General features: G+C 53.6%; 1 protein-coding gene across 2 annotated transcripts in view; it reads left to right on the top strand.

Annotated features, from left to right (window-relative positions):
- RPTOR (regulatory associated protein of MTOR complex 1) overlaps window positions 1-14,243 on the top strand; it is a 346,921-nt gene that overhangs the window by 124,283 nt on the left and 208,395 nt on the right. Inside the window, exons 1-2 of one of the 2 annotated variants that reach the window (XM_079133424.1) lie at window positions 4,147-5,974; window positions 13,352-13,510. Coding sequence is in view for 1 of the 2 variants with exons in the window: in XM_079133423.1 (XP_078989549.1) it covers window positions 13,352-13,510 (159 nt within the window). In the remaining variant the exon portion in view is untranslated. Of the gene's footprint in view, window positions 1-4,146; window positions 5,975-13,351; window positions 13,511-14,243 lie in introns of those variants that run through there. The other variant, XM_079133423.1, reaches the window with a different exon arrangement.

Raw genomic sequence — 14,243 nt, 5'->3', positions numbered from 1 at the left:
ATTTCACCCTGAACCCACTCTCTGTCTTCAGCAGTCTAGTGAAGCAGGTTCCCAGTCTTCCCTCACCCCCAGTCTACCTCCCAGGCTGATTTTGAAGCAAATTCCAGACAACATGTCATTTCATCTGTGTCTCCCAGTGTCTCTGAAGATAACTATGACTTTCAGCACACACAGTATGTTTACTTGACTCAGGACACAGGTGAGGTGAGTGCTTTGTGACTTATTCTGTGGACCCGTAGACATAATCCAAATGTCTCCTCAGCCCAGCCAAGCCCATGCCCTGCATGTCTGTCCCCTCCTGCAGTATTAGTGGAATAAGCCAGATTGTGAGTCCTGTAGACCTGAAGGTGGTCTGCATTTTGTCGATTGCTCCTGTCCCCCAACCTGTGCAAACTGTGCTTTCCTCTGTCCCTTAAATTTCCTCTAAGTGGCAGAAAAACAGTCCCACTGAGTTGGGGATGTTTCCCAAGTGATGTTGTACACTTTTTTTTTTTTGTGGATAGAGCACCTGGTCCTTGTCTCCCTCTTGATCACTGCCTGGATCCATCCTTGGGAGATCACAGGGTACTGGTGCGGTGGTGGCTGTGTCTGTCCTCCCTGCAGGCCTAGTGGTCTTTGCTGCTTTTGTATCTGGTATGACTACTGAGGAAGTTCTGTGTTCATTTTGTACGTCCTCTGTCTTAAGACTGAAATCGGCTAGTTCTCCAAGGTATTCTCATTTCTTTTCGTGGAAAGAGGTATTTAGAGAGCTTAATCTGGGCCCCAGGGGTGCGCACTGCTCATGATAAAACCCATCGTGAGTGCTTGCTGACTCAGGCTGAGGGTGACGGGTTTCCCTCTGCCTCCTGAGTCTGGCTGCCGAGTCCTCCTCCCACGCCAGCCGTTCAGGTTATTCATGGACACCAGCACCATTGCTCATTTCTTTCCTCCTGCACTGTGCTCAGCAGCCTCAGAGCGGCACTGACTCTTCCATCAGTGACCCCTGCAGCTGCTCCTGAGTTGTCTGCCCCCTCTGAACTTGGCCCAGATGTAGGGAAGATTACCCTATGGATGCAAGGTTAAGTTCGTTTGTTTCATTTTGCTTATAGTTTTTAAGGGCTGCTTTTTAAAACAATTTATTTTTGCTTTGTGGTTATGTGAAGTATTTTGTGACTCCAGAGTTAAGTACACAAACAAGCATATCCACAGACGTTTGGCTGCTATTCTTGTCTTCTCCAGGCTGTGTTCTCCTTCCTCCTGTGGGCACCCACTTGAACAGTGTGATAATAATCGCATGTGTAAATGAAAACACGCGTGTTGGCCTACACAGCTGCATCCACACTGGCTTCCCTCTCTCTTGGGCCAGTGGGAGTACGTTACACGTGATTTTCTCCACTTTGTTTCCCCACTGTGTTAGGATCGAACCCACGTGTCTACATCAGAGTCAAAGCTCCATTCTTTCCTCTAAAGCGGAGTTTCTCAAGCTCTTCACTATTGCCACCTGGGGCAAGCAAATTGTCGTGATGATAATCATGTCCCTGTATGTGATGGGGATAGTTGCAGGTGGCTTGGCAGGTCCCCTGGCCTTCACCCATGAGGTGCTGGAAGACCCTACTCCACTCCTGACACCAAGTCTGTCTGCAACCCCTGCAAAGTTCCTGGAGGCAGAATTGTCCCAGCTGAGCATAGCGACTCTGGTGGCAGCTCTGGTGTGCCAGGCAGGTCTGCAAGGCCATGTGGCCTTTATTTCAGAAGTGGATTAGCCCAGCCATAGCCACAGCTTCTATTCTAGACCAGCTATTCCCGTTCCCTCCCACCCCTTTTGCAAATTAAGCAAGGAGGCATTGTTATTGAAGAACATGTAATGGAAAGAGACAGCGATTTTTCAAATTTCACATAAAACTTCCTCCTGGGAAGGTAGAAGTCGACACATGAGGCCTACCTTGACCTAGCTGTTGCCTCAGGTAAGCGTAGCGATTTCTTACCGTGAGTGCGTGCCAGCCAGGACCTTGCGTGCCGCCCCGTGCTCCACAGGTGCAGCCGTTCTCCTTCCATGGGGACTCCTGGGTGTACTCCTGGGTGATGGCAGAACTAGCATCTCCGCAAGGCCAGTGAGCATCCCAGAGAGCAAGTGGCGGGCCGTGAGTCGCACCTGGACGTGAGCCCCTTGAGCACGGAGAAGGCGCTGGAGGGCCTCGCAGCCCTCCCTGTGGTTCTCGGGGTTGCCACCAGAGATGCCAGGTGGTTGCATTATCTCACGCCCCGATTTCTGAGGGTTCCTGACAGAGGGTCATATTGAACTTGAAGAGAAACATGATAAGAAACCTCTGGAGATAGATAAGTAGTGTCATGGAGAGTGTGCCTGTGAGAGCTGGGATCCAAGTTTGCAGGTAGGCTGCACGAAGTTGGGTCCCCATATTCTTGTCTGCTGCTGCCTTCTTAGCACCTCCCTGGGGACCCTCCTTAGGGTGCACACAGGTGGTGAAAGGTCACCTCTTTTCATTAGTCCTTTACTCATAGTTTTCCTCGAGTGGTCTTTCTGAGGTTGGTCCCAGGTGGTGATGTGCGGGTGTCACCAGGAGACCCCTTTGCTGGCCTGTTTAGCAAAATCTACCTCCCATACAGGTGAGGCCTGTGCCATGTCCTTTATCTTCTCTCTTGCATTTCATTGGTATTCTCAGTGTGCTCACCCTTGTTCACCTACTGCAGCCCAGTGGGAACATCTTGGGAGTTCCCTGGAGCCGTGGCAGTGACACAGGGCAGACCATGGGTCTGAGTGCCGGTGTCCAGTAAGTAGTGCCAGTCCTGGTGACCTGGGTCCAGTGTCCCCCTCCATCGATCCCATACTGCTTATGCAGTTCCTAGTGCCTTCCTCCCCTTTCTGCCAGGCAGGTTAGTGACTATGGAGAGTTCTAGTAACCAGCAACTGTCAGTCACTGTTGGAAGTGGCCTGTCAGGGAAGCCAGGAGGGAGCGCTTTCCTGGAGTTAGCATGACGAAGGCTGGAAACTGGCAGGACTGGGACCTGTGAGCGGCTCCAGTTGCTGCAACATGTGGCTCTGTTAGTCTTGCTGTTCTTCACCAGATCAGTCCCTCAAGACTTGTGAGAGGGGCTGATCCTGCTTCAGTGAAGTCAGAGGCAGAATACAAGGGCCAGCCACAGGCCAGCAGGACGAACCATGTGCCAGGGGGCACCACAGGCGGACATCCCTTCTGGCCTGTCTGCTCCTTGTCCACGGTGCCCACAAGCAGGAAGATGCTCGTCAGTGGTCTTCCAGTCCCCATTAGTGTCTTCAGGGTGGCAGCAGTGAACTGTGAAGGCGGGAGGTTTGAGATGGCTCTGCCATGGCCAGCTGTGTGGGGGTTTCCTGTCCTCTGTGCCTCTGCTTCCTCTCTGTGACACAGGAGTAATGGTAGTGTCTTCTCTGCATGGTGGTGCTGAGGGAGGGTGACTGAGTAGGAAGTGAGTGCTCAGAAGACTGGTGGGAGCCAGGGCGAGAGCTTGGGCGCTGCTGTCCTGGCCGTCCACCCATCTGCCCAGAGAGCACTCTGTCACTCTCATGCATTTTTCCTCCTTCTCCTCCTCCTTCGCCTCTTGCAGTTCTTCCTTTTCTTCACCCCCATCCCTTTATATTTACATTCATATTTTTAGACAGGGTCTTGCTAAAGTTGCTGAGGCTAGCCTTAACCTGCAGTCCTCCTGCTTCAGCCTCCCAAGGCACCGGGTTCCAGGTGCCCACTGCTGCACCCAGCTCTGCCGTGCGTTTCTTCTGCTGTTCTCAGGCGGGCGGGTCAGCACTCGTGCAGCTGTTTTAAGGAGGAAAACATTGCATCTTGGCTTGGTTCACAATTTCCCAGGTTGAATAGCTTGTAAGTCACTGATCTGGGGTGGAGCCTGAAGTCTTCTATCCCTGGGGCCAGTGCTCTGTCCACCAGAGAGACCAGGCGGGTGACTCACTGAGGGTGCCCCTGCCTGTCTTCTTTTTAGCTCGTCTCCTGCACTGCATCCTGGGGGACCCAGAGCAGGAGCTGGCCTGTGTGTTTATGGGAACATAAGGGAGCTTCTTTGGCTGCGGTGGGAGCCTAAAGCCAACACGTGAGAGGAAGTGCAGAAGAGCAGTGTGGCCAACTGCCTGAGATCAGAACAGTGATGAGCGCTACTGGAACCCACTGGAGAAGGGCCTGTGGTTTTCGTGTCTGTGGACTTCTGAAGGCCACTCTTTTATTCCTGAGAAGACACTCCCCTTCATGTGCAGAGTGACAGTAACTCAGACTGCAGGGGGCCAGGCCGGGCCAGGCCAGGGTCTGGGAGGCAAGGCTGAGGCATGGTGTGTCCCTGCTGAGCTCGGGGCTGCTTGTTTTGCCCAGGTGTGCCTGGGAGCCAGCCTCCTGCGAGAGCCTGCAGGGGCCACAGCTTTGTTTCAGATGGAGCTGCCCTGGCTCTGCCCACACAGTGACTACTTGGTGGCTGACATCGGCCTCGTCACTGCGAGTCCCTTGGGGTGGAGCCTGGTCTTCAAGAAGGCTCACAGGCTGCAGCTCAGGCTCCCTCTCCCATTCTGAAGGCTCGGGTTCCATTTAAACCTATGAGATAAATGGCCGTTTTTGTTGTGTTTGATTTATTTATTTTTTTAAACAAGGGGTTGGGAGGACGAACAGTCTCATAATGAAAACAGAGCAGCACCTGACCAAGGAGGTGTTTTAAGGAGAAGTAAAATACGGCAGAAGGGGACATCGAGTTTGTGTTGCATTGTGTGTGTCCTGAGATGCATGTCGAGACAGAATCATACAGGCATTGTGGGCCTTGTCGTTAATTAAAAGTAAAAGTTCATAAAGCAAATGTACTTCATCCCACACGCTTCTCCTGAGCAATGTCTGCACCAGAGCTGGGATCAGAGAACTTGAGAGAGCTCTTCCTTCCACTGCTGTGGACTCGAGGACCAGCGTGCCAAGTTCTCGTGTGCACCTGAAGAGCCGCAGGCCTCCTTGTGTGGGTGGGTCCCTGGGAGAGGATCGGAGTGGGCGTGTTCAGCTGCAGTTAGGACATGGCCGGTGTCTGGGCAGAGGCGTTGTTGTGCGGAGGCACACTCTCCAGAGCGGGGGTAGGACTGCGGAGAGAAAGAACGCTGGGCTGACTGGAGGGTGTGTGGGTGTCTTGTGCCAGGCAGGTGGACACCATCCTTGGGTCTCGCTGTGTGTCTTGCAGGCTGTGGTCATCCATTAAGCGTGTGTTTTCAGGAGGCTGTTGTCTAGGAAAAGAAATCTGACAGAATGATGGGATTTGTAGCTTGGCTCGTCCAAAGGCCTAAAAGTAGGGCATTTTGCTTGAATGAAGAGAGAGGCGGAGAGCTAAGTTGGAGGAACCTGTCCTGGGAACCCACTGACCCAGTCTGGTGGAGGAGGAGGAGATAAAAGAAGACCTGAGGTTTTTGGGTTCTAGTTTGGGCAGCGAAGTCCAGGGCGAGGCCTGGAGCCCTGAGGCTGGGCACACAGGAACAAGGTAGGCCTTGGCCTGGGGTCTTCTAAGGTATGTACAGGAGACCCTGCAGCATAGGAGCCGCAGGCTGGGGCACAGCAGCCTGTGGGGACTGACCTGAGATGAGGAACAGCAGTCAGAGGGCAGGAGGCTGGAGGCATGGATAGCAGGGAGCTATGTCCCAGGCTGGAGACCTGTCACCGGGGGAACCCAGACTTCCTGCTGAGCTGGGTAATGGGGAGCTGACTGGCCAGCAGGAGCAGGCTGAGCTAGTGGCGATGGTGTCCAGACAGCTTGGAACGTGGCACAGTGAGAGCAGACTCCTCAGCACTGGGCGTGGCCTGCCCCTGAGAGGGGTACACATCCTACTAGTTGCAAAGCTCTCCCCTCCTCCTTGCTTCTAAAAGGCAAACAGACAGGGCTGCTGTCACCATGGTGTTCTGTCCAGTTCCTGTTGGGTCCCAGGAGAGACTGCCGATGAGGCAGCATTGACTTCAAGCCTGCCTTTCTGGCGCAGCAGGTCAGTCTGCCAGGGCAATGAAGGGTCTGTGGAGGCGTGAGGGTTGCAGCAAGGACACAGCAGATGGAGACATGGAGTGCCATGGGCCAGGGGAGTTCCCCAGTGTCTAGGAGGGCATCTGAGACGGGCACATTTGACCTGGTACTGGAAGACTGCACAAGAAAGCGTCCAGGCAGAGCTTGGAATTAGGCGTAGAGGAGAGGGAGTAGAGAATATAATCCGGCCCAGGATTTGAAGGATACTTTCTTGTGGTTAGAATGCAGACTCAGAAAGTGACAGGGCTGGAGGTCTTTCAGGATGTGAAGTATTGCACAGTCAGTACGAAGCCTGGAGTGAGGTACATACTGAATTTTGAGAATGAATTTGGAGAGAGCAAAGCAAGGCTGGAAGATTGGTTGGGAATTCACTGCAGTAATCTAAGTACTAGGTGGTGGTGGCAGTGATGATGAGGGTGATGGCAATGGTGATGGTGAAGATGTTTGTGATGGTGGAGACAATGACTGTGATGGTGGTGACAGTGATGTGTGGTGTGACTGGCGACGATGGCAGTGGTGGTGACAGCAGTGGTGATGATCATGGTAAAGGTGCAGTGGTGGTGTGATGTGATGAAGGGGTGATGGTTGGTGGCTGGCCTGGTGGTGATGGCAGGGTCAGTGCAGATGGAAAGATGTGGTGTGTGCCATCAGGAATTTGAGACCCAGCAGGTGATCTGATTGACTACATGTGGAGCGGGTGAAGGCGAGGAAAGTGTCAGGGAGGCGTCTTGGCTTCAGGTGTCCAGCTGTGGGTGGACAACTTGCTTTGGAAGAGGAGAAGAGGAGTAGGGTTAGGAGGGAAGAGGCAGGAGCTCTGCCTTCTAACACCTGCTGTCTGGTAAATGCCTCAATCCATTCACACCTGGGACAGATGCTGTGGTCTTGGGTTCTCAGTGGCCCTGTCAGGTTGCACTGGGGGTGGGAGTCTGGGTAGAGGCTAGAGGGTGTATTTTCTCAGGGTTTATTTCTATGCAGAGCATGTGGTCCATTCCTATAAACTGCAAGGTACCATCTTAACATTTCTATTTCTGGCTTTTTAAAAGAATCTTTTAGCCAGGCACAGTGGCACATGCCTATAATTCCAGTGACTCAGAATGCTGAAGCAGAAAGATTGCAAGTTTGAGATCACGTGGGCAACTTAGAGAGGCCCTCAGCATCTTAGGGAGACCCTGTGTCAAAATAAAAAATAAGAAAGGTTGGAGGTATAGCTCAGTTGTTAAGGGCCCTGAACTCAATTCCCAGGACCAAAAAAAGGGAAAGGAATAGGAAAAGGAAAAGACTCTTGCCCGTTTTTGTCCTAATACCTGGAAGGGGGAGAAGCAGTGAGGGCTGGAAGCCAGGGATCAGGGTCAGGTCTGCTCATAGGCCCTCCCTACCCAGAATTTCCCTAGAAGTCCTTGCTTCCTGGTGGGAGGGAGAGTGGGCTGGAGCCGGGGCAGAGCTGGCCTGGGTTCTAACGCTGTTTCTTCCTTCTGGACAGTTGAGACTGTCTTACAGGCATTTCGGCTCCGTGGATCTGAACTTGAACTGTGCCTGTGGCTGTAGAGGGTGGGAGGATAGCAGCAGCTGTCTGTGCTCACCTTCCTGGTCCAGCAAGACGCCAGTGCTGGCGGCCCTGTGGAAGCAGGAGCTGGCTGCCATGCCACTGGGGCTTCCTGTGATGGGATTTTTCCACAGGGAGGACCACTGAGTGGAGCCCCAGCTCCTTCCCAGCATGGCCTGGCTCTCCTTCAGGCACACTGGCAGGTCATCATGTGCAAAGTCCCATGCTGCCTCCTGCGCCATGGGGAGCAGGGCCTTCTGCACCGCGGCCCTCTGGTGCCTGGAGGCTGTCCTTGGGTGGGAGCAGGACCCTTTTACTCTCCTTAGCATCAGGTGTTGCCAGGTCCCTGGGGCAGGAGACCATCACTGAGAAGGAACTGGGACTCAGAGCTGCGGCTCCTTGTCAAGCCGTGGAGCGGGCTTTCTCTGCGTCTTCAGTTACTCATCTTCTGTTCTCTCCCTCTCCTGCCGGCTCTAAAATCCCTGTGTGTGCATTTTACCACATCTTGAGATCTGGCTTTTCCGGAGCCATGCCTAGCACACCAGGCGGTGATGCAGAGACTGGCTTTGTCACTCTGTATGCCCGTGAAGATGGTCATAAACCCCAAACGACCAGGTGTGTCCGCTGCTCCCGTCTCCCAGCCAGGAGCCGTCACCCCATGCTTTCGTGCTGAAACAAAGCCTCACCACAGTGCTGTGACATTTAATTTAGTGTTTCTCATTTCAAAGCTCTTAAAAATATTAATTAATTCCTGTCAACCCCAGGAGGTGTATTATTAATATCCGAGGTGCCTTTCATGCTGGTCCATTAATGTGTCCTCTTGGTATGATAGGTAAGGAAGCAAAAATGAGGCCAAATCTTTTTTTTCTTTCTTTCTTTTTCTTTTTCAATCCCATAAGACAAGACTTTGCTGGGGCCAAGGTCAGAAATAACGAATCCCTAGTCTTACTGATGTCCCTGAGTGACTTCTGCTCTGTGGTCTGATATGTGTCTTGGAAGAAAAGCACTGCTCTTTAGGAGTGATCTCAGGAGGCAAGCAGCGGTTTTTTAGTGGATCTGAAAAACCAGTTTTTCATGGATCCTAGATCAGTAGCTGTGCAGGGGAGAGGGGAATCGAGTAGAGCCCTGTGGTAGCAGTGGGTGTGAGCCAGACTGTGGTGACAAGGGGTGCCCAATGGACTCCTAAAACTCCTCCTGCATGGGCCAGTGTCTGAGGACGGCGTGTGGGCTCAACAGTGGAGCCTACCATTTGGGGCGCCTCATCTTTGAGCACCTCCATCTCCTGACTTTTCGTGGGGATTTCCGTAGCCTGGCAAGGCAGCCACAGCAGGTGGACACCTGACGGGGAGGCTCCCAGGCATGGGCTCAGGTCTGGGCGCTTTCCCTTTTCCTTTTGTGACTGCTGGTTGGCAATCCTGTGCACCTTCTGTTCTGGTCTGTCTGCAGCTGATGACTTTAGAAGTTCTCTGACTCTGAGGAATGTGTCCTTTGTTAGTGAGGAGTGAGTGGTGTCAGGGTGTGAGGAGAGGCAGGCATCCGCCATCTCAAGGCAGACCCTCAGCTGGGCCGTAGGGTAGGTGCAGGTGATCTGCCTCCCTGGTGGAGCTGTGCTTGCAGGATGCTGACGCCGCTGACTCCTGCATGCGCCCGCGCTGTGGGTGGTTCCAGCAGGCCAGCGTGACGGTTTGGTGGTAACCTGGTTCACAGCCATGCTCCTGTGCTTTCTGGTTTTGTAAGGTGCAGGAACCATCAGGAAACAAGTCCCCATGGGTGGAGAGTGAACATGCTTACCAAGACGCACTGCTGTTTTCATCACTTTGCCTGGTGACACTGCCTTGGGTGGAAGCCGCTGGGGGGTGTGGCGTCTCACAGGCCTGCACGGAAGAAACGGCGTGAGGGTGAAGGCCTCCCCTCCTTGCCAGAGGCTGCACTCTCCAGAGGCTTCCCTGCCTCTTCTGCTCTGGCTATCTCTGTGGGGAAAAGGGGCCTGTCCTCTGCACTCAGCTTCCAGGTCCCCAAGTGACTCTGATGCAGGGGAAGGAGAGCCCTTCCTTCCTGGCACTCCACCTGGCTTCCTTCGAGGTCAGAGGTGCTCTGGCCTGGCCCGTGCCCATGTTCCCCACGTGTAATGTGACAGGGGAGAGTGTCCTGGGCACACGCTGCACAAAACCCACAGAGCCAGCCCTGCCACTCTCCAAAGGGTGGCCACAGACAACCAGAAACCACCGTGCTCACAGGAACCTGGCTTCTCTCCATACCATTTCTGTGGTATTTCCCTTGGTGGTAAATAAAATTGCTTTCAGATTTTCTGTGCTCACAGAAAATAAATAGCAAATTCAGACTCTTTTTAGCACTTATTGAAAATATGTTGCTGAGTCCTGCCTTTCTGTCTGGACCACTCCCTGCATGGGCCCTCCTTCATGGAAGTGGGGCCCCCACCTGTACCAGCTCCCCAGTCACAACTGCCCTGGGGCTAACAGCTGTGGCTTCTCCTGCTAACAAGTGTTTGGAGTACCCATCCTTATTTCTACCTCCTGAGCTGTTCCATCTCACAGAGCACTTGGATGAGGAATGTATAGGTATTTATTTGATTTACATAAGGCCCAGAACAAAATAACTGCCCAAATGGGATGTGGTTTGCTGATTGGTTTGGCCACTGCCGCAGCTGTGAGTCAGAGGGAGCCCCAGGTTCTGGGTTTTCGTGAGTCCTGTTCGCTGACTGGGGTGATTTGGTCAGGCAGGTGGATTCACAGTCCTCTTGTGAACTCTCTGTTCTTCTTGGGGCTGAGGGAGGCGGCTTGCTGCTGTGTGCGTTGGCAGCAGTCTCCACAGATGGACCTGTCCCCTGGGTCTGTCATGTAGCTCTCTCCACTTCATATTTATTTTCCGATTTCAGAATGCACTTACTTGTGTGAATGTGGTTTCTGAGGGCATGTAGCCAAGGTCGTGGCGTGTGGAGAGAACGTCTCCTGCTTCCCCTGGAACCTGGTTTTCGTTCGCCAACTCTCTCATCATGTTTTGCAGGATTAAGCATAAGCCAAGTGTTAAGGACAGTAAGACTCAGCATCCTGTTTCAGGCTTGCCCCAAGCTCAAATAAACAGTGGATCAGTGATGATCAAGGGTGTTTTCTCTCTACCATTTTCTTGACTCTTTGTTTTTATTTTTTGGTGCTGTGGTGGACGCCAGGGCCTTGCACATGCCAAGTGTGAGCTCTGCTGTGGCACTGTGCCCCAGCCCTCTCCACTCTTCAGAGTCTCAGAACTGCTCAGTGCACAGACCTGAAGTGCATTGTGGTGCCCAGCATCCAGGTGTCCCCACTTTCCAACATTGTGTTGGCCTTCACTTATGTCACTTCAATGTCTCTTAGGAGTTCGCCATTTTGATTTGTTTCCTTACTGATTATCATAATTAACGTCACTGGCAGTCTGATAGTCGCTCAGCAGCTAGTGGCTAGTGACTGAGTGTTGATAGTTGTGGAGAAGACATGGTGCCCTGCACTGAAGGGCACACTCAGGTGTCAGTGGTGTCCAACTCAATGTAACATGAGTGGGTCGTGAACAGCTCATGTCAGCTCAAAGAAAGAAAGGACCACTTCCTGCTGGTGGGGTCTAGGAAGGAATTTTGCCAAAGAGTTGGGCCTTGAGCAGGCTCTTCTGGAACCTGTGGGTTAGACGTGCTGGTCTCTGGGGCAGCAATGCCCATCTTCCCTGCCCCGCACCAGCATCCCACCCCTGCTCTCTCTGCTGCTCTACACCCCTCCTTCTTCCGGGCGGACCTGGACTCCCGAGGACCAGCTTTGATAGAGCCCCCATGTGGTTGTCAACACACCTTGCTTGATGCAGGAGAATGAACTTGAACACAGGGCATTGTGTCGGCTTGCTAGCATGCGCTCCACTGTGACACTGTTTTACTTTGCAAGCAGCATGGTCCTGAGAGAGGAAACACTGAAAGGGGTTCCACCCTGTTGGTCCTGACCCTGCCACATCAGGCAGGGCCCCCCAGTTGTCCTGCAGTACTGTAAGGCTGCTTCTGGTGAGTTGGTTCATGGCCTTGGACGGCCTTTGTTTCCAAGTGCAAACAACTCGGGGAGCCTGTGAAGCACGTTTGCTTTGCCTTTCTAGGTCTCATCGTCAGCGGTGGACAAACACCTGCAGTTGAAGTTGGGCCCCTCCTGTCGCTTTTTCCTCACATGGGACCTTGCTCTTCTGCCCAAGGCCAGGAAACCTGGAGCTGAGCCGTCTGCCTTCCTGGCCCTCTGGCTCACCTCCCCTCTGCTCCTCTGTGAGCAGTGGAAACTCAGGCAGCCAGTGCTGGCCAGCCTGGCCTGGCCAAGAGCTCAACGCAGCAGGCCCGCTGCTCGTTCACAGGCTCTGCTGACCATGTGCTGCCTTCTCCCTCGGGCCACACCATGGCACGGGCTTTGTGCACTTCGTTTCTTTTCAGAGTGGTGAGCAGACACACAGCCTTTAAGATGAGAGCACTCACCTGCAGGCACGCTCTGTGCTGTCTCCAGGACGCCATCTTTCTGCAGAGCATGCTTCTGCTGCAGGGTATCATCTGTCAGCGGGGCACCTCTGTTGACTTCCTCGTGTGGCGGGGATCTCACACTCATTGCTTCCACTGCGCCAGCCAGGGTGCCTGTACCTCTGCTCTCTCAGTTGTTCTCTTTTGGAATTTACCATGAAAAGTGCTGTGTGACCAAACTACAAAGCAGAGACCCTCGTCACTGGCTTCACATCCTGGTCACACGGCTCCTCTCTGCACTCACCTGCCCTCCCAACCCAGAGTGCCTGCAGGTCAGCACAGCGTTCAGTGAGATCAGCAGTGAGGATGTTCTGACTGTGTGACTGCTGCTGTGAGAAGCAGGTGATGTGCTGCCCTGGCTCCTGGCTCTGCCAGTTCCTTGGTCTTTGGTCTTGTGTCCCTACCTCGCCATCCTGTTAGAGCCCTGGCTGGGGTCGGGGTGTCTGTGGAGCCCCTCCCGCCTGCTGCAGGTTTCCCTGGCTTTTCTTGCTTGTCTTTTTTCCACGTGGATCTTAGTGGCAGCTTGTCCAGTTCCTTAGAATAGCTCATTGGGATGTTGACTGGGACTACGTGGGATGTGCGAGTGACCCTGGGGAGAGCAGGCGTCTTCAGGACGGCGAGCGCCGGCCAGGGCAGGGTCATCATTGCGTTTGCCCAAGCCCTGTGTTTCCTGGGAGAGCGTTGGCAAGTTCCCACCATGTTTTGCACACATCTTTCTTTCCCCATGTATTTAATCTTCATACTTTGTTGGTGGGCTTTCTTTGCCACATGCCCCCTGTTTGTTCTTTGTCTGATTTTCGTGTGGTGGTTCCCAGTCCTACTCATTCCTTGAGTTCTGTGCTGTGGACCCCCAGGTCCAGGCTGTGGCAAGGTCGGCTTCCTGCCGCGCCTTTTCCTAGCTCTGCCATGGCGGTCGTGTGCACCGCACACCCTCCTTTAAGCAAGCTGTCTGTCCTGTGTTATGGCAGTGCTCTTGGGAGGGGCCCCTGCTTCTGAGAAGTGCTTGGTACTGTAGTGGCAGCTGTGTTTCATGTGCCAGGTTCTCCCTGTGGATTTTCTTTGGACCTTGAAGTTGTTCACACTTGATTGTGTGTCACATGATGAGTGAGGGCACCCACCCTCCCCTGCAAGGGGGTTCCTGTGCAGTGCCTGAGGTGCAGAGGCTGGGATCCTGTCTGGGGCCACACACTACTAACTGCAGACTCTTGCAGAAGAGGGGTGCCTTCCAGCTGTTCTGGGTTGTGATAAGCCTCTCGTTTCTTCTCCTGCCACAGGCCCGGTACAAGCAGAGCCTGGACCCAACTGTGGACGAGGTCAAGAAGCTGTGCACGTCGCTGCGCCGAAACGCCAAGGAGGAGCGGGTTCTCTTCCATTACAACGGCCATGGCGTGCCCAGGCCCACGGTGAATGGCGAGGTCTGGGTCTTCAACAAGGTGGGCTCACCCTGGGAACCCTGCCCTCCTCCCGCTAGAGGTTTGTCAGTTGAGGTGGTCACTGAGGTCGGCTCCCCATAGCTCCTGCTGAACTGTGTGTGTTTCAGCCAACCAGAGAGCAGTAAGACGGACAGGAACCACCGGCCAGTTCCCTGGTTGGAAGTTTTGGGGTCACCTCTGTTTCAGTGATTAAAGATGAAAGATGATGAAGCACAGGAGCTATTGCGATTGGAGGACACACTGGTCATTCTCAAAGCACAGCATGTGTGGGGGCTGTTGGCAGTTTCCTGCGGAAGGGCCCCATGAACACTTCCCTCTAGTCTCAACAGTTACAAGTTTGTCAATTTTATCAAGAGTTCTGTTTTGAGAATCTGTGGTTTTCTTGGAAAATAAGACATTCTGAGTTTTCTAAAAAGCCCATGCCCAGCCACCCTATAAGTGCCACCTTAGCCTCCCTCTCTGAGGTTGAACTCGCAACCGTTTGCGGTTCCCCAGGAGGAGTTGAGAAGAGGGGAAGGATTCCCACCTTCCTGGGCCGAGCAGGTGTTCTGTCCCTGCCATCTGGGTGAGCCTTTGGTCCCTGTAGAGCAGCTGGCCACACTGCTGTCTCCACCCTCTGCACAGGCAGCTCTGGGGCGTGCAGCAGGCCCCCTGTGTCCTCGAGCACTGGCCAGGAGTCCAGCAAACACGAGTTCTGGTTTGCTGCTTACTAGCTTTATAACCTGGACAAGTG

The sequence above is a fragment of the Sciurus vulgaris genome (genome assembly GCF_902686455.1).
Source record: "Sciurus vulgaris genome assembly, chromosome: 3".
In the NCBI taxonomy this organism is placed as follows: Eukaryota; Metazoa; Chordata; class Mammalia; order Rodentia; family Sciuridae; genus Sciurus; species Sciurus vulgaris.
Note: the sequence above shows the minus strand (reverse complement) of the source record. Positions and strands in the feature narration are given on the sequence as shown.